Source organism: Ornithodoros turicata, chromosome 4 (genome assembly GCF_037126465.1).
Source record: "Ornithodoros turicata isolate Travis chromosome 4, ASM3712646v1, whole genome shotgun sequence".
NCBI classification, from domain to species: domain Eukaryota; kingdom Metazoa; phylum Arthropoda; class Arachnida; order Ixodida; family Argasidae; genus Ornithodoros; species Ornithodoros turicata.
The window spans coordinates 29,169,152-29,191,877 of NC_088204.1; the positions used below are offsets into that span (position 1 = coordinate 29,169,152).

Here is a 22,726-nt window from a genome sequence, read left to right on the forward strand (position 1 = left end):
GTGACGCGCACAGAGATCAATGAAGCCATAAATTGTAGATGAACATGAAGAGCATTGTAAAGAACTGATAACCACGATGTGATACTGTGATGTGTCTATCATCACTGACCAACTTAAATTTGGAAAGGGGCGTGAAAATGAAAGGGGCTTTTTCGATGAATGTCATATTTAAATTGTTCTTGTTCTCAGGCAACTTGAATCTTGTGTTGTGTTTGTCTTTTTATATGTCCTTGCTTCATAGCAATTACTCTCCAGGTAGTTCGCGGTAGGTCCAAGTAGTCTCACACTATCCCATAGTGGTGCATGTAGTAGTCATAGTCATAAAAATACCATTTATATACGCAAACAAGAAAATAGTCATAACATGTCATATATGACGCAGGTAGTTCCATATTACCCCACTGTAGTGCATAGGGCGGTCCTAGTCGTAAAAAATAGCTAGTCGTAGTGTAAAGAAGGAACTAGTAAAACCAGGCCGTAAATCATGCAGGTAGTCCCGCAGATCCCATTGGACTGTATACAGCAGTAATAGTCACAAAAAGTCAATGTATAGTTTTAAACGAGGAAATAGTTGTAACAGGTCATACGTCATGCAGGTAATCCCTTACTATCCCGTAGTAGTGCATAGAATAGTCAATCGCAAAAAGTGAATTTATGGCTGTAAACGAGGAAATAGTCATAACAGGTCACAAATCATGCAGGTAGTCCCATGCCATCCCATAGTAGTGCACTGAGCAGGGATAGTAACAAAAACTGAATTTGTAGCCTTAAACAATGAAATAGTTGTAACTCGTCGTAAATCACGCAGGTAGTCCCATGCTATTGCACTGTAGTGGACAGAGTAATGAAAAGATAACCCGGGAAATTAGGATTAAACTCCACGGCATAACGATTGAAACTGGCAGCACGAAGATTAAATTAAACAGAAGGAGGATTAAATCCCACAGCATAAGGATTAAAAGGTGCGGCATAGGGATTAAATCCGGCAAACAAAGGATTAAAGGTGGTGGCCTGAGGATTAAATTCCACGCTATAAGGATTAAATTCCGCGGTGTAAAGATTAAATACGATTGCAAAACCTATAGAGACAGCGATAAAGCACTGGGCTACCACGGGGTCGTGGTCCGCTTTTGGTGGACCGTTTTCATGTGATCCGGCTTTGTTGCAGTGAGTTTTTTAAAGAGAATTAATTACTTTTCTCGTTGAAATTCCAGCCATGTTATTCCGGACGCAGTGCTATACCGGTCCTCTCGGACAGACCATGACCTGGAGATCGAATGCAATTATGGTCCACCATCGATGTGGATTAAAACTAACGATAGCTCACCATCAACAATGTCATTTGTAAGTTTGTTGTCGTGTTTTCGAAGCTCTCAGCCAAGTCAACCTCTACAGGGTAACTCCGCTCACAAATATTAAGACATCTATGATTGGCTGGGGCGGGCGCATGACACCACCGCGTTACAACGTAATGCTCCTACAAGGTAGTTGCATATGTACCGATCGAGAAAATACTGGTCAGAGACGACGTATTTTCAAACACGTAAAATATTCGGGTTGATAAGACATCTGAATCGGATTCTCCCGGCCATCCACTAACTTTTCATATACCCCGCTATTAATGTGCGGACTATTGTATACATTTTTCGTTAGCGGCGACACGCCGCAGTGCAAGCAGATTTTGCGTTGTCCCGGAGTTAGCTGCCAAGCTATAGGGCAACATACCTATATTACAAGTAAAACAACTCTTTGCAGGAAGCCGCGCTCATGCTGCGACGTATGAGCATCTGGCCCTCAACTCTCGTACAAATGATGTCTTTCTCTCCGGCAGTTGCCTACATCACGGACAGCAGCAGTGCTTTCTGGTATGGTCACATGTGCGACGGGTATTACCTGAAGCCTGCTAGCTTCGTAAGTAAACCATCTTGTGGAGAAACATGGATTATTCTTCCGGAGATCGGTCTACATAGTTTCCTCCCTGTTGCGCCAACCTCCTCGGCACATGACCAAGCTTACAGGGGGAGAAGGAATACCATGGCTTTTCTGAGTGCCAGAGCGCATCCAGAGCGCAAGGTTCCCCAGACAGGATATTGGGAGAAGTCTACGTCCCTCTTCGAAATGTACCGGTCACGTCCCTAGATGGCGCTAGATGAAACTTTGGCGACGGGCAGGAGTGTCGGACTCCCTCAAAAAAGCGTGACCGCACGGGAGCTGCCTTCCGTTGGCTGCTTGATTGCGCTGAACTTGACGTGCTCGTTTTCCTAAATTAATCACGTGCAATCTAAATTCGGCGTACTATGCGCGTATCTCATATGCATTCGTTAAACAAATAAGTAGTAAATATTTTCCCACTACATCACTTGTTTGTGTGCTGTCGTTCGTTCGTCACTTTATTATCACGAAACTTGACAGACCAGAGCATGGAAAGGAGGGCGGTATCGTTTTTGTCATTTCCGTTTCCCGTTGGTTCGCAGAGCAGCATGGAAATGGCTGTTTGCCGTGTCTATCCATCTTTGTAATACTGTTTTGCCCTCGGAAATACATGCCTACATTTTTTAGATGGGTAACGATTTATTGATTTCGCTCGCAAAGCATAGAAACGCCACTTCAACATGCCATAGGCGGTAAACATCTTCAGCTGTGTCGGTGGAAAGCAAAGGTTTGGCGGTGTCGGAGGTATTGTTCTAAGTATTGACCTCTGGAAGCGCAGATGTCTTAAATGTGGCACAAGAATAGGAGCAGATATTTCAAGCAACTTCAGATGTCTGTGACATCACAGGACTATGACAGTCACTGCAGTCCTTGCCCCAGAGGCTTGGAAGCAAACCGACAAAGCCACTGCCGTTCTGTAACCGACACAAGAGGGTGGTGTTTGCTTGTGTTCGCCTACAAATGTACCTGACACACGGAATCGGGGTTCAGCAGGGAGCTCGTACAGTAGCAAAACATTTGCAGGAGTGCACCTTCCTTGATTCTTTTTTCTTCTAGTTCCCTGTTGTACTTTTTCATTAAGCAGAAGTAAGGTGAGCAGAAATAAGGCACGAGAGAGATGATGTCCTGACTAGCTCAATGCCTGCTAGCATTGGGAGGCAATATTAGAATGCTCAGTTCAAATATGGCAGTCGTTGAAAAAGTCAGACAGCGACGGGACTTTCCATCACGTTCATTAGAACCCTCAACCGTAGAGCGTTATAGAGGGCGGAGTTTTTTCACCTGTAGCAAAACTCGTGGTCCGCAACTGGTGTTCACGAACACTGAATCCGGTATCCTCAGACTTGCACAGATATAATTGAACCTCTGTATGCAATAACGGGATAAGTCGAAATATCCCCTTTTTAGTATTTTTGTTGCAATGACACCTACATACCAGTACGTACCTGTCAAAGAAAATTTAGGACCGTATTGCAATTCATTGACTCGCTATAGGAGGGTAAGAAACGCCGCAGTAGCCCCCTCCCGCATTTACGGTTGGGTCGCCGCGGGAGGGAGACCCCCACGCCTAGCTGTGCGTGGCTCTCCCGTGTCTGGGGAAAAGGGGACCCTGGCGGTTGAGTGGCCCCGGAGGATGTTTAGGACCCTTAAGGCCCCTCCGGGAAAGCAACACACCGCTTTGGCCCCAGCTTCCCATAGTCGGGTGGTCCTGGAAGGCCCGGCCAGGGCTATCCAGCTTAGTCGCTGCGGCGGCAAGGGTCAACCTCGTGCAGAGCTACGCGCCTGCGCCTGGGTATAGTGTGAGGGCACGTGCCACCGTGCGGAGCACGGTCCCCTGGTTGGGCTCGGTGGTGGGCGGCACGGCCTCCGCACTGAATCACACACACAACACATATGGCGAACAAACCCCTTAAAAACCCCCATGATCGGCGCCTGAAGAGGCGCTGCACCGAAGATAATCCAGCAACCGAGTTTTTCTACCAGAAACAGCCAGCATGGTTCCCTAGAATCCTTGTCATACACGCAGATGAATCGATCAAGTCACTGTCAAAGCTGTCTCCATTTGCAACTGCTAAAGTTCTGGAACAGACGATAGGCAAAAATTACACTGCTCGAAAGCTCCGCTCTGGTGACATCCAGGTGGAGGTCCAAGAAAAGGAACAGAGCGTATCCCTCCAATCCCTGAAGGCAATTGCCGACATACCTGTCACGGTCACTCCGCACAAGACACTCAACATCGTAAAAGGCGTCATTTCAGAGGAAGAGCTCCTGATGTGCTCTGACTCTGAAATTGAGGAGGGTCTCAGAGAGCATGGAGTGGTCAGTGCACGGAGAATAATTATGCGTAGAGACGGCAACGAAATACCAACAAAACATGTCGTACTATCATTCCAACTTCACACTCTTCCATCTACAATACATGCTGGCTACCTCAACTGTAATGTACGGCACTACGTTCCAAACCCAAGGCGCTGTTTTAAATGCCAGCGCTTTGGGCATGGCTCACAGACATGCCGTGGACAAACAACATGTGCAAAGTGTGCGGGAAAAGACCATGAGTCGCCAACATGTGAAAATGCCGTGAAATGCATCAACTGTAGTGGCAGCCACCCAGCATACTCCAGGTCCTGCCCACAGTGGAAGGACGAAAAGGAAATCCTGAAAGTTAAAGTTGAGCAGAATCTTTCTTATACTGCAGCGAAGGCACAGGTGGCATTTTCTAGAAAGGGCTCGTACTCCGAGGTTATGCGCAGGGGAGTGGCGCCACCTCGGAAATCTGTGGAGACTCAGACTGAGTCCCCACACAACACTCCCAACACAAACGTTGGGGACACAGCTCACGTGTCTCCCAAGGGAAACGTGGCCTGCCCAAGGGCTGGCCACAAGGAGATCGCCAGCCCCAATCAGGCTGGCAATACCTCTTCCGAAGGGAATGGGGGCGGTGAGGGCTCGGTCCAAACCGTACCCCAGTCGATGGATGTTGATGACTGCTGCACGCCGCAGAAGTCATCGCCAACCCCTCAGAATTCCCCAGATCAACAGAAGGGGAAACAGCCGGGTCGAGGTAGAGGACATTTGCAGAAGGTGTCACCGAAGGCACCTCCAGCCAGGGTGCAAGCGCCCTAAGTACACCAAGCATGCTGAATACGCAAAAGATTTTCATGCAGTGGAACTGCAGGGGAGTGCTTCCAAATGTTGATGATGTGCATGACCTCCTGGAGGCGCACAGGCCAATTGGCGTCTGCCTCCAAGAGACGTATTTGAACTCTGGACACACAAATCCGTTCCAACAATACCAAATGTTTAGAAGGGATCGCCCGGTGGTTACGCGATCCTCAGGTGGAGTGGCGATTCTAGCATCCCGGTCTGTTGCTGCAGTTGAGGTGCCGTTGACAACAACATTGGAAGCTGTGGCTGTTCGATTGAATCTCTCTACACCACTTACGCTCTGCTCAATATATCTTCCTCCTGCAGCAGATGTGCAGCGACAGGATATCGAAGATCTCTTGGACCAGCTGGCAGCCCCATTCCTCATTATGGGGGATTTTAATGCACACAGCCGTTTGTGGGGATGTTCAGATTTGGACTCGAGGGGCAGACTTCTTGAGGATTTACTCCTCCGCCACTCCATCACACTCCTGAACACAACACAACCAACATACTGCAGCACATCAACACGGACATTCTCTGCATTGGACCTTTCCATCTGTAGTGCGACCATTGCACAAGATCTGCAGTGGCACGTGATCCAAAACCCCTATGGCAGTGACCATTTTCCAACTTGGTTCGAGTATCAGTGTGATGATGCTGTGCTGTGTACGCGAAAACCCCGCTGGAGGCTGCAGGATGCGAACTTTGCGGTGTTCAGCGTGCTGGCTGACCTGACCCTACACAACACTGACAACATGAGTATCGACGAGGCCAACGAATTCATAACAAACACGATAATACATGCTGCTACACAATCCATATCCAAGACGTCGTCCTCTCTGCCCAAGCGTTCAAAGCCTTGGTGGAACGACGACTGTAAACGGACGCGCAAGGAACAACAAAAGGCGTGGGCTCGTTTGCGTCGATACCCGACAGTTGACAACATGATCCAATACAAAAGGAAGCGTGCTGCAGCCAAACGCACAAGGGAGGAGGCCAAGCGCAACTCGTGGAAGGAGTTTGTGGGTACATTGAACTCGCGAACTCCAGCCAAGGTTGTGTGGGACCGTATCAATAAGATCTCCGGGAAATACAAAGGGTTTACAGTGCCTTGTCTTTCGCAGAATGGCGTTCCCTGTACGTCCTTGGAGGAACAGGCTAACGTACTTGGCGGACACTTTGAACACGTGTCTAGCTCCTCGCATTACAGCCAGCGTTTCCTGTCACACAAAACCGCTGCTGAAAAACGCATCATTAAACAACCTAAACAAGATACAGCACCTTACAATGTACCCTTCAACGCACATGAACTTCAGAGAGCCCTACAGGCAAGAAAGAACACTGCACCTGGCCCTGACGGCATACACTATGACATGTTGCGGCATTTAACACTCCAGTCGCAACAAATCTTACTCCACTTTTTTAACCGTGTGTGGAGAGAAGGAACTCTTCCGTTGTCCTGGAAGCTAGCCGAAGTGGTTCCGGTTCTCAAGCCAGGGAAAGACCCGTCTGCTGCTATTAGTTATCGCCCCATCGCATTAACCAGCTGCCTTGGGAAGACTTTCGAGCGCATGGTAAATGCAAGGCTCGTATATGTTTTGGAAGAGGCAGGCATCTTTGACAAACACCAAAGCGGTTTTCGTTCCGGCCGGAGCACCCAGGACAACCTACTCCACCTAGAATCACAAATCAGAGAGGCTTTTGTTCGAGGGCAGTTCTGCGTATCCGTGTTTTTTGATCTCGAAAAGGCGTACGATACCACATGGCGCTTCGGGATTCTGCAAGATCTACACGCATGTGGTATCACAGGGTGCATGTACAGGTGCATCAATAATTTCCTCAGAGATAGAAAGTTTCGTGTCAGTCTGGGCTCAACTTTATCTAACGTCTTTGTACAAGAGAACGGGGTTCCACAGGGGTCTGTGCTGAGCGTTACGCTATTCGTTGTGAAAATGAACTCGATAGCCAGAGCCATCCCACCTGGCGTCCAGTACTCCCTGTACGTAGACGATGTCCAGGTTTCCTACTCGGCATCAAATCTTTCAACAGCTGAGAGGCAGGTGCAGCTCACGATCAACCGTCTATCTAAGTGGGCTGATGAAAACGGCTTCAGGTTTTCCGCGCAAAAGACAGCGTGTGTTGTCTTTACTAGGAAGCGAGGCACATTTGCTGAGCCCTCGCTGCTCCTCGGTGGCAACACACTACCAGTTTCTGATGAGCAAAAATTTCTGGGGGTGGTGTTTGACAAGAAGCTGTCTTTTGTGCCACACATAAACTATATAAAACAGAAGTGCCTGAAATCCTCCAACATACTCAAGGTTTTATCCCATCGATCGTGGGGAGCCGACAAAGTCACACTGTTGCGGGTCTATGACTCGGTTGTGCGATCAGTAATTGAGTACGGGAGTGTCGTGTATGGCTCGGCGCGGCCTTCGGCATTGAAGGTGTTGGACCCCATCCACCACGAAGGCATCCGACTCGCCACCGGTGCCTTCCGGACGTCCCCTGTGAAGAGTTTGTATGTTGAGGGCAATGAATGGTCGCTCGAGAGCGGAGACAATTTGAACATGTGAAGGCTGCGCTAAGGTACAGATGCCAGGGCGATGACCCAGTTGTACACTCTAGTGTGAACCCCGCTCTGGAGCGACTCTTCCTTGCAAAGCCCTCTGTTGTACCCTCGTTCCCGCTTCGTGTGGAGGCGGCGAGTTCCCGTGTGGGATTCAGCCCCTCTGGCGTTCCCTTGCAGCAGGCAGTCCTCGATGCTGCGCCTTGGCAGAGACATCTAATACAATCCAATTTAAAAATGACACAGTTTGACAAACAATCCACTGCACACACTGTCATTCTCCAGGAATTCCTGGAGATTCACCATAACTTCGGGAACCACCATGCAATCTACACTGATGGGACTAAAGTAAGCAATGGTGTGGCGGCCGTTGCCCTTGAAGGTGATTCTATTATGACGGCACGCCTGAACACGAACGCCACAGTTTTCACCGCAGAGCTTTACGCGATTCTCCTGGCTCTGCGGCACATTCAACAAAACGACCTTCAAAATTCAGTGATTTACTCCGATTCGCTAAGCTCTGTGCGTGCGCTGCTTTCATGCTATGACAGCAAGAATCACCTCGTCAAGCGAGTACGAGCGCTTGCGACCCAACTTTGTTCCCGAGGCTTTTCAATCTGTCTCTGCTGGGTCCCCAGCCACTCTGGGATCCCGGGAAATGAACGAGCCGACCGTGAGGCTCGGCGAGCGTTGGCACAAGAGGAGTCAGCTCTAGGACTACCCTACCAAGACATCCTGCCAGTGTTAAAGAGAGCTGTCTGCACACAGTGGCAGCAGGAGTGGGACATGGAAGAAAATAACAAGCTACACCTCACACAGCCACACGTTTCTCCCCCGCATCGGACTGAACACATCAACAGATCATCCGAAGTTCTTTACGCGAGATTGAGGATTGGACACACATGGCTCACGCATCACCACCTACTCAGAGGTCAGGATCCGCCAGCTTGTGCGCACTGCGGTGACAGCTTGACTGTCTTGCACGTACTGGCATCCTGCCCTCACTTCGAAATCCAACGCCAACAGTATTTCACCGCATTCTACAGATACCATGTCCCACTCCACCCAGCCCTTCTACTGGGTGACACCCCTCTTGTGCCGTTTGATAACGTAATCAAATTTTTGACCACGTGTGGGTTTCTTAGTCAGATGTAGATGATAAGCATTGCTCCGCTTTTATCTATTATCACCGAACTCCTCATGTAAATATCTCATTGTCACACTTGTAGATAGCTTTTAACTGCCATGCTCGCTTGCTATCGTCATCCCCCTCTCTCTTATCCTGGTCAATCAATCATCGCTCATCGCTCATACCTGTAGATAGGTTTTAACTACCACACACTCTCTCTCACATCATCTTTCCCATAATCGTCTCCGACACACTCAGCATAGTTTTGGCGCTCTATGGCCTTTGTTGCCTTTGTGCCATTAAACACACAATCAATCAATCAATCAATCAAGAAACGGGAAATGCATGTATGTCAATGGGCTGGACAGCCAGATCAGGCCCCTTTTCTACACACGCATGCAAATGGTGTAGCTTAAATTTTGCTACGGTGCGGTTCTTCGACTTCCACTCGAGAAACATGTTCTTCCTATACCTCACGTGACGGTGTCAGCACTGCCACTGAGCGTTATAATCGGGAAAACGTGTGCACTATGCTAATAAGTCATATTTTGCTGGTCATACAGACCATTATTTTCAATATTGTGCTCGTTTAGCAGCACGATAATCGCGATCTAGGCAGCTCCACTGCACAAAGGTAACTTCGCCCGTCCTGTCGTCACCATGAAAGTCCGACTCGTGAACACAGTTTTTTCCAGCACGAAAACCCTGTACGTGCGGTGTTATATAGAGGAAGGGGATATGTCATGCTGCTGTGTTTTGTTCAATTTATGCTACGTCACGCATCCAGAAACGATGCTAACGGGACATGCATGTAGAGTAGAGATATGCATACATGTTACACATTTTGCATTGGTGTTATTCGTGGAAACTGATCTGCAATTACTCTACCAAATATTCACTTGCAGTTTTCTCGGTTTGGGATTTTTCGATTTATCCCATTATTGCATACAGAGGCTCAATTATACTGAAAATTGCTTCCGAGGACTTAGACGTAAGACGTAGATGTTCCTTCACTGACCCACGACAGGCAGACAAAAAAAGTGGGACGCAAATTTCAAAGGCAGGAGCGAAACGTCAGGTTTGCTTAACGAGTTCACGTAGGGTAGTTGGTACATATTCGCTATAGAAGAAACGCCGGCAGAGACAAGGGACGAAGCGTGTGTTGCGTGAAGTCTGTCTTCTCTTGTCTGTAGTGCGTTGCTCCTGTAGTGAGGCTTGCCATCGTTATACACAGCCGCGACTGGCGCTTGTGAGGGAACATGGCCGATGCCGCTGTCCCTAGAGTCACTAAATAAGATTCGCTTCAGAGTATCGACACCGAGTTTCAAAAGCGAGTATGCGCCATCTTGTTTCCGTGCCACGGTAGCCACGCGGACTTTCCCTTACAAAAATTCTTCATGAGCTTCTGATGTAGAGTCAATTTTGACACCTTGCACATCAGAATTTCTTATGAATTTTGTTATGAGTTTCTGATGACTGTATGATGATTGAAATTCTTGTGAGTTTATTATGTGTTTCTGTGAATTTTTTTGTGTGTTTCTGATTAATTTGTGATGCAATTAGTTCAGCTTCTGATGAGTTTCTCGGTAGTTTCTGATGATAATCCTGCTGCATGTAAAAGCTAAAGGGAAACTCGCATTCTAAACACGGAAAATAACCTGATCACATTGGAAAACGCTGGCGCCAATGCTGTTACCCACTCCGGCCATTTCACAATCAGGAAACAGGAATGACGATGAAAACTACTTTATTTCTCTGGATACCATTCAAGATAGGCTGTTCTTAATCTGGACCACGGTCGTGTCATACTTGCTGCAAACATAACCTGCAAAGGAAGGACCATGCTTATGAGTCACTGCAGATAACGCAACATATGTGATACTCACTATTAACAAATTAATATTAACGAGTGGGAAACGATGGTCAGGACTGCGTAGCGTTCCTTCCTATCGTTGCCTTACTTCGTTCTTGCGGCATGTATTTTTATGAACACCAAAAGCATAGAGTCGTACTAGTCGGTCAATGTACCAGTGTGTATAGCAATCCAAATGCAAGCAGCCCTGTGTGAAATCAAAATGTGAATGATCATGGCTGGGGGCATGGAATACGCTACAATACAGAGGAGTGCAACAAGAACATTGCACGTCTGACAGATAGACTCGAGGCTCACAAATGTACGTACCAATAAGCGCATTCACCCGCACTGGGTCAAGTGCTTCTTTTACGGGTCCATCCTTACCGGCGTTACATCCTCTGCCGCACAGGGACGTCCCACGCATTTCGTCCTCAGAAAAAAAGGTTGCGCAGCAGACTCCTCGCAAATTTCGGCGGTGCCCCACGGCAGTGCGAGTGGACCCTGTCGAGAACGCCCTTCTCAACATGGACTCCTCCACCTATGTTCATCTGCACAGTCCATTGAAACAAATTTTCATTGCAAAAACTTTGTAGCATTGTACGAACAGTAGTCTAGCTCTTTGTTTAATCTGTGGCTGAACGGACGTATCAGTTTTCTGCAATATATGTCCACCAAGTGATTGACTCAACCAAGCGCTGAATGGAAATTCATGAGTTGTGAAGCCGGAGCTGTTCACAGCCTCTGGAGGAAGAACCATATTTGCTTAAGCAGTGGATACTGACCATCCCTGTAAAACAACCGTGTTATTGCCACGGGTTCCTGCACGAGCGAATGATACTATGGTCATAAGCTGTTCTGCAGACTTCATGTGAGACCAGCTTTCGGCAGGATAGGGACTATGCCAAACATAGTATTGCCAGATACTACAATAACATTTTTGGTAACTATTTTGCTTTGCTGTCAGCAAAGCTTGCGACAGTATGCACAGTATGCGACAGTATGGCTGCTGCATTCTGCCCCCGAGCCGACCAGTCTCAGGCGACTTGAAAACTTGGGGGCAGAGTTGAAATGTAGGACTTAACTTGTCACTGAGTATAACTTCTCATACCAGATTACCAAACAGATGCAAGGTCTGAAAATGTTTCACAATATCGTTAACATAGGAATATGCAAGCCATGCGCACAGACGTGCTTCCATGACATGGCAAGAGAACAAAGAGTTTAAACAAAGAGTTGATACGTTTAAAAACACTCATTCAATGGGAATGTGCAATTTTCACATCTCAAACTACTACTACAAGCAGGGTGCAAGTTTCATTTTAAATCGAACAACGTGTGAAAGTCGTATTTTTTAATTCGCCTAGAAAAAATATATGTTAGATGACAGCTCAAACGACGCAAATCGCGCGACGTGCGACGCTCGTGCGTGGAGTAGTTCCCGCGTGGGAGAGGAGGAAACAAGCGCAGAAAGTTGGGCTAGTTGGTGAGACAGCATACTGCAGATGTTAGGACGCGGAAGACAGGGACTGAAGGAAGCACACAAACACATGCAGTACCGTGCGTCTATCAGCACGGTTTGAGGCTTATAACCCGGCACGTGTCGCCTACCGGTTGTGTTTTAAAAGCATTCTTTTGCCTGCAATACATATTCGTTGCGAGTGACGCTTGTGTTTGTGTGCTTCCTTCAGTCCCTGTCTCCCGCGTCCTAACATCTGCAGAGGAGGAAAGTCTGAGGCTGCTTGAGCGCGCTTTCTTCTGGACCGACTTTGACGGGATCTAGCACCGCTGATTTTTTGCCTAGGAACTGGAGGTTTTTTGTGATCATAGGCTGCACCATAGACACCGTCGACAGCCACCCACAGAATTCTGAGGGCCACAGATTTTCTGTTAAAAAATTTCAAACTTGGCGTAAACGTTCAAAAAGCCCAAATTTTGTTACCAATTTGCTTCAGGACGGAACTTCTGAGGACATCGAGCTTAGTGCCATTCGATAGGACGTTGAAAGAACTTTCGTGCTGCATAAAGTTCATTTTCTCAGTCCAGTGCTTTCTATGTTATTACCTTGAGAAACGCACATTGTAGGCGAAAATTGCCAATGTTGCATCTCAATTTTCTCAAAAATGCCATCTTCGATTTCCTTGATTACTTTTGAAAAGGTGGCGTCATGTCTCCACTTTAGACCCCAAGTGAGACAATCTTTTATTTTTACCTGAGAGACGCGCAGCGATTTTTTTGGTCAGGCATGGTCCACGAGACTGCAGCCTTGCGCGCCCCATCCACGAGCACGCGACCTTCAACCTCTTCTTTGCTAGAGGTCTCCCGCTGACGGAGTAATCAATGACCGCACTTCGTGAGCTTGTTTACTTTACAGAGCATTACTTTACGTTTACCCAATGGTCTCCCAGTTCCGTCAGGCTCATTCATACCGTGGGAGAGTACATGAGTTGCCTGTGCGCCCTATACGAGAAAGCCCGGGGCGCGGACAATTGCTCACCGGACACTTGCTCACTGGACAGTTGTTCACCGGACAACTGTTCACCGGACAATTGCTCACCAAAAACTGCTGAGGCCGGACAATTGCTCACCGCCTCTTTCACCACACTTATATTGTGATTTTATTTCGCGTTTCTGGCGCTTGACTTATTTATGTTAGCTGAACTTCTTTTTTAGCTGTCTAAGTTGCTTCAAATAGATCTAGGAATCCACCAATGAAGAGGGTGAGGCGAGATGTCGCCCACTTGAAACTACACCTCAAGCGCCTTTGTCAGGACCTGCGTTCATGGGGCGTTCCTAGAGGATTATTTCCCAAAGGGGGGGGGGGGCAGCAAAGTGCTTCCAAGGGGGCAAAGCGTGCAACCACGTCACCTCCTTCCCTGGAGACGGACGCTGCGGACTGTGCCGGTGTTCACAGGTTCATATTATGGTGACTCTGAGAAAATAACCATGACCTATGAATAAAGAGTGCGCAATTTTACAAAGTGACCTTGTCCCCCTCTCGGTACGCTCATGCCTGTGTCACCAGGATCTTCCAAGACACGAGACGGGGAAGATTTAAAATCACATCATTATTTAACCATTAAAATTAACGAATTTTCTATATCTCTCCAAGTCGGTCTAGCGAACGAAAGCCACATTTTAGCCCCCCGTTAGGCTTAGTAGGGCGGAGACGACTGAACAGTATGGTGGTTAGTTTATTCAGTTCAGTTCAGTGCTTGCACCGCTATGTCCAGGTTAGTCTAAGTTCGCTGTTGGCAGTTTCCCGCGTGCAACTGTGCATTGTTTAGCCAGTTAACATTTATTTACAGTAGTTTGTTTTGAAATGGGGATTTCGATCACTTTATTTCGAGGTACACCCAAGTTCAGCTAACAAATAAAAAGTCAAGTATATGAGCACCATAAACGATAAATAAAATCACATCACATAAAACCGCGAAATAAAATTACATATAAGTGCGGTGAAAGAGGCGGTGAGCAATTGTCCAGCTTCATCGGTTCTGTGGTGAGCAATTGTCCGGTGAGCAACCGTCCAGTGAGCAACTGTCCGGTGAGCAATTGTCCTGGATCCGAGAAGCCCCAGTCCGCGAACATACCGACAAAGTAGTGAGAAGAAACGAAGCGCTTCGTAAAGATAACATCCAGTGGTAACATCGTAGCTTTTGTTTCAGGTTGCCACCAGTCCCCCAAGCAGTGTGAAAGTCACATCCTTTTCATTGGTAAAGAACGTTGTGGAAGTTTCGCAAAACGTAAAATGTGCCCATTGCGAGACCCTGCAGGTGATGGATGCAACCATTCGATTAGCATCATCCGATAGGTTTAGATATGACCTTTCACATGATATAAAGTGACTGGGTTCAAGCGCATTTTTCTTCTGCCCAGTATCGCAAAACCACCAGTGGTACGCGAAAATTTTGCATGTTCGATCTTAATTATTTCTAAAACGCCAGAATATTTTTCACGATTTACTCCACAGGGGCAGAATTGTGCCTGTACTTTGCGCTGCTGGTAAGGTAGGTACCTTTTGTCTTTTTGATTGAGACGCAGGGCTACCTTCCCGTGGAGCGATTTTTCCACACAAAGGCGCTCCTCGCCCGAGCGCGCTTTGCTTCGTAGTCTTTGCTTGGTAATTTATTGCCCAGATGTTGGATTCTGTACTTGTTTTGCACTTATGGTACGTATGTTTATTTTTTCCCTTGGAGACGCAGGGCAATACTTTCGTGGGCGCATTGAACTTGCTATTACGCACTTTCATGGGAGTCGCACGCACGACGTGTGCGTATGCACGTGCGCATATTCACTATTCTCCTCTATTCACTAGGCTGTCTTGCGAGTTAATATTAGGAAGGCAGAACTACGGCCACAGGGAACAGAAAGTTACAACACGTGATAATACAAATTTGTGGCCGCATGGTTGCAGCCGTCTCTTAGCTTGGGCGCAATAAGATATAGTTGTTCCGAAGCTGTGCATGCTACCTTTAATTAGTTTTATGCCCCGTAGCGTTATTTCGGAACTACGACGCGTACTATATAGAGAGCCCGTAAGACCGCTGTGATGACAGTACGTTGCTGCTCTCAAGTATAACACGTTCGCCCTCCACGAGCTGTGTCAGTGCCACCGTGGGAATCAAAATTTCCGACAGAACAACGCACAACTAAAATCTCTCGTTTCCAGTAGCCGTAGGTACCTTAAACCCTCGGTGTGGTCTTCAGTAATCCTTTTGGCATCCATGCGCTTGAACCCAGTCACTTTATATCATGTGAAAGGTCATATCTAAACCTATCGGATGATGCTAATCCGATGGTTGGATCCATCACCTGCAGGGTCTCCCAATGGGCACATTTTACGTTTTGCGAATCTTCCACAACGTTCTTTACCAGTGAAAAGGATGTGACTTTCACACTGCTTGGGGGACTGGTGGCAACCTGAAACAAAAGCTACGATGTTACCACTGGATAAAGATCTTTACGAAGCGCTTCGTTTCTTCACACTACTTTGTCGGTATGTTCGAGGACTGAGGCTTCTCGTCAAGGGCGCACAGGCAACTCATGTACTCTCCCACGGTTTGAATGAGCCTGACGGAACTGGGAGACCATTCGGTAAACGTAAAGTGATGTTCTGGGGACGCTACAACAAGCTCACGCAGTGTGGTCATTCATTTCTCCTTCAGCGGGAGACCTGTAGCAAAGAAGAGGTTGAAGGTCGCGTGCTCGTAGGTGGGGCGCGCAAGGCCGCAGCCTCGTGGACCCTGCCTGACAAAAAAAAAAAAAAAAAAAATAGATCGATGCGCGTCTCTCGGGTAAAAATAAAAGATTGTCTCACTTGGCGTCTAAAATAGAGGCATGGCGCCACCTTTTCAAAAATGATCAAGGAAATCGAAGATAGCATTTTTGAGAAAATTGAGATGCAACATTGGCAATTTTCGCCTACCATGTGCGATTCTCAAGCCAATAACACAGAAAGTAGTGGATTTAGAAAAATGAACTTTATACTGCACGAAAGGTCAACGTCCTATCGAATGGCACTAAGCTCGATGTCCTCAGACATTCCGTCATGAAGCAAATTGGTAACAAAATTTGGCCTTTTTGAACGATTACGCCAAGTTTGCGATTTTTTAACAGAAAATCTGTGGCCTTCAGAGTTCTGTGGGTGGCTATCGACGGTGTCTAGGGTGCTGCCTATGATCACAAAAAAAACTCCAGTTCCTAAGCTTAAAATCAGCGGTGCTAGATCCCGTCAAAGTCGGTCCAGAAGAAGGCGCGCTCAAGCAGCCTCAGACTTTCCTCCTCTTCCTCGCGGAAACTACCCCCACGCACGAGCGTCGCACGTGGTGCGATTTGTTTCGTTTGAGCTGTCCTCTAACATATATTTTTTTCTGACCGAATTAAAAAATACGACTTTCATCCATTGTTCGATTTAAAATTAAACTACCCTGCAGCAGCGGCGATAATTTCAAGCTTGTTGTAGTCTCCTCATAACCACTCAAGATTGAAGCAGTCTAGTATTTTGCACTGCTTACTGTCATGTCCAGCTGTTTCCTCTCTTGTCGCCGAGTGCCAAGGAAGCAGCTGTACTGCTTAAAGCATTTATAGGAAGATATCTATCTATCCAGCTCATTGAAATATTGCCACATAAGCAATATTCTGTGCCCTAATCAGTTTGCTTTTCTCAGTGGCTATTCGACGGAAATGGTCAGTTGAAAATGGTCAATGGTTTAACGTATTTATCGCATCTGCATCGAAGCACATCCAACACCGTGCCATTAGGATAACGCTTGGACTGCCCTATTTATCTCATGTCACGTGCCATGATGCATGTATCCTCAGAGTTAAAGGACACTTAGGACACTTAGAGGATACTTGTCTGGACCAGTGCAATTACGTTTCTTGGTGTTTACCTGACTGGCTGTGTCATGTACTGCAGTAGTGTACAACGCAAGGGTCAACAAAAGAACAATCCGTCAACAATAGCAGAACTGCTCATCTGCACAAATAGCAGGTAGTGCTTGTCATCTTTAAAGCTGCAATACCTGTAATGTGCTTGAATAATCAATCTGCTTTGTGGAAAGTTCATGCTGAGCCCGTAAGTTTACTTGCCGGAGGACCTGGACGCACTACATTTCTGTCCACTCAGGGCTTGCACACGACTTGTAACATTGATGCTCACAGTCATTATTCACACACTTTGCAAGAAAGAGCCTTCGACTGGGAGCCTTCCTTTCGCATCTTACATCTTTATATGCGTTTTGGTAACACTTAAATTTTGACAAATTCTTGAATAAAACAAACAAGCTGTGGAGCCCATGGTATCAAGCAACTGTGAGGGATGAACCAAACTAATACGTAGCAAAAATTTGCTGGATTCAAACATTACTATAGAGGCAATACTCAATATATTTAAAAAAATCCTGTTCAGCTTCCGCAGTTGCGCCTTGCTTTGACGACTCAATCCTGTGGGTTAGCTTTTGCAAGTGCCGCACCATTTTATAGGAGTCTGAAGAGCATGAAGGTACATACAAGTGAGCACATGTAAGACAGTAAAAAAATGCACAGTCTAGTGTTTGTCTATGCTGTAGAGCCCATTGAAGACTGCAATTAAGAAAAGCTGCATAAAAAGTGCACAATTGACCCACAATGACACCATTGTGCACCAGAAGGACAGGAAAGGGCACAAAGCAATCTGCTTCTGTTTGTAACACACGAAAACTGACATACCGTAGTTGTTTTCTGCCACTTTCAGGCGTTTCTCCAAGGTTTCCACGTATGTTTGCAGCTCCTTCAATCTCTGTCTCGAATCGCAATTGCACTGAGATGAACTTGCCGTCTGGTTGCATGCGGTCTATGCAGGCAAAGTGTGAAAGCATATAAGTTTGAAACAATCTCTGAAGTTACGGTTACAGTTAGTGAAGTTACTTTAATTCTTTATATATACATACACCGCTGCACACACGCCGATATCCAAACTGTAATAGCGAAGTGACAGTGTATGCATCGGCATAAAGAGGTTCACCTTCAGTAACTTAGCGGGCGGCTCGTCTGCCATTTCTTTTCTACTGCCGCTGCCTTCCACCACGGCACCGCGCTTGGGATGCTTTGTACGCCGGCGCTCCATCAGTTTCTCAGAGCCTGCGATATATTACGACAAAAAATCCGTCACAACATGTTCATGAAACCCATAAATACTTCTTTGCAACCCTCCTGATACCACTAACACTCACCGAAATCAAGCAGCTCCGCCATGGCCGGTTGTTCGCCATCTTTCCACTGTATGTTGACTAACGTGCCACGCAGTGTGTCTATAGAATTTCCCTCTGTCATCAAATCAAACGAAAGCCAATCGGAACGTCCGTAATACAGATCATGCTATACACATCCCACGATTCTTCCATCAGACACTTTACCAAAATATACATTATAACTAGGGCCTGACTTTTTAGGGTTAAACCCGTATCCGCCCGATATTTACCCCCCGAACGAAATCTGTAAAATTTGGGTTTAACCCGAATCTACCCGAAAACATCCGGGTCGCGTGGCACAGTCATAAGCGTGCATTCAAATAAAGTTTGATAACATCGCTAAACATTAGTTCCATGTTAAGACAAATTTTTATTTAAAAAAAATCACCCGAATACACCCGAATTCCTGACGACAGAATATGCCGTAACGGGATTTAACCCGAATACACCCGGATCTTCAAATGAAAAATATCACCCGATATTTACCCCCGAATTTGGCCAAAAATAAAACCCGAAAAAGTCAGGCCCTAATTATAACGTACCGTAAAGGATGCTACCATACGCAACACACATTCAACAGCACAACAGCTACACAACTGCTACTGCAACCACAGGCGAATATGGCGGGCTGGCGGGCTGGTGGCTACCGTTGGCTACATACTTGCTATCTTGCTAGAATACTTGCTCAAAGCCAACATCTACTTCAAGTGACATTTCTTCTTTTATTTCGAGCGACATATTAATTATCTCATGTAATAAGAACGAAGCTAGAGGCATTGACCGCCGTGGGTACTTTTCCGCTGGAGCCAACTTGAACTATGCCCCGTCGCCATAGCCATAGCCATAGCCAATAGGAAGTCAATACGAATCCTTGTGTTCGTGCCGCGCCCCGTTTTTCTGTAGCCGATTAGAAGTAGCGAATGACAGAAATAGGGCATCGTTCTTCAAACCAGTTTAATCAGCTATTGTTCACGCCATCTGTGCTCGTGCAAATGCCCAAAATGAAAAGGTATAAAATGTATCTACATGACGCGTCATATGACGTGCCGGCATGTACGAAATACAGATTCAAATGCTACGAGGCTTCACGTGATGTTCCCCAAGCGCCAACGGAAAATTCCAGCTGTTCTTACAGCAGTACATACAAATCGGAAAGCGACATGCCAACGTCTCAGGCTTTCTCTGGACGTGAAAAACATGCAATAGCTGCATTGCTTCGGTGGCTGCTCAGCACCTGGACGAAACCGACATCTGCTCCGATCGCGACGGCGAGGACATTTCGCAAGAGTCATCATCGAGCGACGACGACTCTTGCAACTCGGAACCTGAAGATATTTCGGACAGATCCGCCGAACTGGTAAGTTACATGCCCGCGAAGCGAATGCTGGTTCATAACAATCTGTTTAGAGCACAACCTTTTCTAACTGAAATCCTTAACTTTTCCAGGAGCAGCCGCGCTACTCAGGAGCAAAGTTGTAGAGAGCGCAAAGCCTGGTGATGGTGATGGCACACAGCCTGAGGCACCACTCATCAAATGAAGGAACAGAGAGCCTCCTTAAGTTACGTGATGCACACATGCCTCAAGGTGCCAGCTTTCCCACAACCAAGTTTTTATTTTTCAAGAACTTTTCTTCTCTGTCAGAATGCAAGCGAATGTCTCACACTTACTATCCTGAGTGCTCTGAGTGCCTCACTGCGGAACCGTGTACAGCTGAAAGTGTACAGTGCTCACAGTGTAGGTCAACACACAATGTGGCTGAGATTCCTCCTTCTTTTTCACCCTGGACATTGACTCACAAATCAAGCAAGTGCTCTTGAGCGGAAAGGTTTCGCAAATCCGAAGTGGTCGTTCCTATGATGTCATTGACGTCACTGAGAGTGCACCCTACAACAAGCTGCCCATGACAGATGACGACATATCGGTCACGTGGAACACTGACGGCGTTCTTTTGTTCGAGTCACAGTGTGTGGCCACTGTTACTGCAAGTTAACGAGCTGCCATACAAAGAAAGGAGGCAGAAGCTTCTGCTTTTTGGATTATGGTTTGGTACAAAAAAGCCAAAAAAATGAACAGCTTTTTGAGGCCCTTTGCACAAACCATGAACCGCCTTTCATCAGAGGGTGTTGCTTGGACGACTGACAGTGGGCAGGACTAGATATGCCGCGTCTACACAGGGCCATGCACTGTGAACACGGTTGCGCGGTGCATGGTCATGAACATGAACCAATTTAATGGTGCCCATGGATGTGCGTGGTGTGAACACAGTGGTGAGGTGGTGGACAAAGGCAGGGGGCACACCCGTGTTTATGCCATGCAGAAGCCTACAACTAAGCTGAGGACTCACGATCGCTTTCTGAAGCATGCCCAGCAGGCACAGAAGAGGGGACAGCCTTGTCTGGGAGTGAAGGGCCCTAGTGTTATTTTCTTAATGACATTTTTTTAACTTCTGTAGTTCATTTGTTGTGGACTATATGCATGCCGTGTGCAATGGGTTCGTCAGAACAACGGCATTTATGTGGTTCAACCACAAGAGGCGTTCAGCGTACAACATTGGGTGCTACATTCCAGAGATTAACGATAGATTGCGGCATCTCACTCTAGTCTGGGAAATGAGCAGGCTTCCACGATCACTATCAGAAATGAAGTTTTGGAAAGCATCAGAGTGGCGTGACTGGATGTTGTATTTTTCACCCATTGTTCTGAAAGATTATCTCCCAAAGCCGTACTACAAGAATTGGACAGAGTTTGTGCGGATCATGCACTTCTGCTTGCAGTCACGTGTACCCATGCACAAAATTGAAGGTGTCGAGAAAAACATGGACGAGTTTCTGGAAGAGTACCAGCAACTATATGGTGTCTGCAATATGACATACAATGCTCACGTCCTTCTCCACATGTCTTCTCATCTAAAGGAATGTAAAGGAATGGGGACCCCTGTGGGGTTTTTCAGCTTACCCATTTGAGTCAATTAATGGGAAGCTGGTACGGTTTGTGAACGGGACAAGGTATGCCCATTCGCAGATTGTGGAGAAGTTCTGCGTTCTGCAAAGTCTTCCACAAGTCCTCTCCACAAACTTCCACTACCAAAATGAGGACCTGAGGGCATTTGTTACATCTTTGCTGAAAGGCTACAACCTGCGAAAGACTACTTCGAAGTGTGGCAGCGTTACGGAAAGGGACAGCAAGGACATTGTGGCATGACACACAAGAAAGTGACGGTCGGCACGTTTACCTACTGTGTGAACCCAATGGATAAATCACGGAGGAAGAACTCCTTTGTTTCAACTAGTGAAGACATGTTTGGGTCTGTCATCAGTATTTTTACAACCTGTATTGAGCGGCCTTGCACTCGTGAATGACCATGATGAATGTCTAAAAGCCCAAAAACTGCGTGTTCTGGATGTTGTGTTATCCCGCATAGCTGGCTGCAACTCTGTTCGCTTTGCAAGTGTGCAGGAAACAGATCAGTGTGTTGTTGTGAGAGCCCAGGATGTAAAGAAATGTATTACATTATGTTGCTCGGGGAGAAGAATACTGTCAGTGATCCCTGAGGAGTATGTTTTAGAATATGTTTAGAGCGTTATTGATTATGCTAGGCGAATATGCTCTGCGAATATTCTAATTTGAATATCAAAGTGAATATTTAGCTTAGTATCTGAATAGAATGTCTTTTGCTAAGCAGATATGTTCGAATAATTGGAAATAGTCCATCGGAAGCTGCGTAATGGAAAAACGAAGACTAATTTCACATGGAAGACAGTTATTCTTATCTTTACACTTGTATAATTTAGGGAAATTCGAACACCTCTACTGGGGAATATTTACATTTTTTGTTAGCAAGGGTGGCACGTATGCCAGTTTTAGCTGGTAAATCACACTAGCATATGCTCAGTACTCCTGAAAACTTTTATTTACGAACATTTAACTATCTTACTGCTTTTCGACGTTTGTAGCAATGAAACAGTGCATTGGAACCAGTGTTCCTTTCTGCTTCACTTTCACTTTGCCTGTATGTTTCGCTGAGGCTATAAATTACTCGCTTCGAAACTCTTTCAGTTTTATTAATTTTCGATTTGGTTATAGAAATATTTGCTTTGATTGTTCAACTCTTCGCTTTCTATTTGCTTCGGTTTCAAAAATCAGTATTCGCACGGGCCAAAGACTATGCAGTTTTCTCTCTCGCATATCCATGCACTGTGTATTTGTGTGTGTGTATGTGTGCTAAATACAGAATTGATAACACATTGATATAGCTGTCATGCCTTCTGTTTGTAAAAAAACACTTGTACAGAGGTAGTACCAATCTGAAAACCGAAGCAACTTGCAGTTGGTGTCTTTGACAAAAGTATTTCTTAGGTGTGTG

General features: G+C 46.4%; 1 protein-coding gene across 1 annotated transcript in view; it reads left to right on the top strand.

Moving 5' to 3' along the window:
- LOC135392247 (uncharacterized) overlaps window positions 1-22,726 on the top strand; it is a 90,665-nt gene that overhangs the window by 39,147 nt on the left and 28,792 nt on the right. Inside the window, exons 3-4 of the mRNA XM_064622966.1 lie at window positions 1,215-1,344; window positions 1,756-1,911. Of these exons, the coding sequence (XP_064479036.1) occupies window positions 1,215-1,344; window positions 1,756-1,911 (286 nt within the window). The remainder of the gene's footprint in view (window positions 1-1,214; window positions 1,345-1,755; window positions 1,912-22,726) is intronic.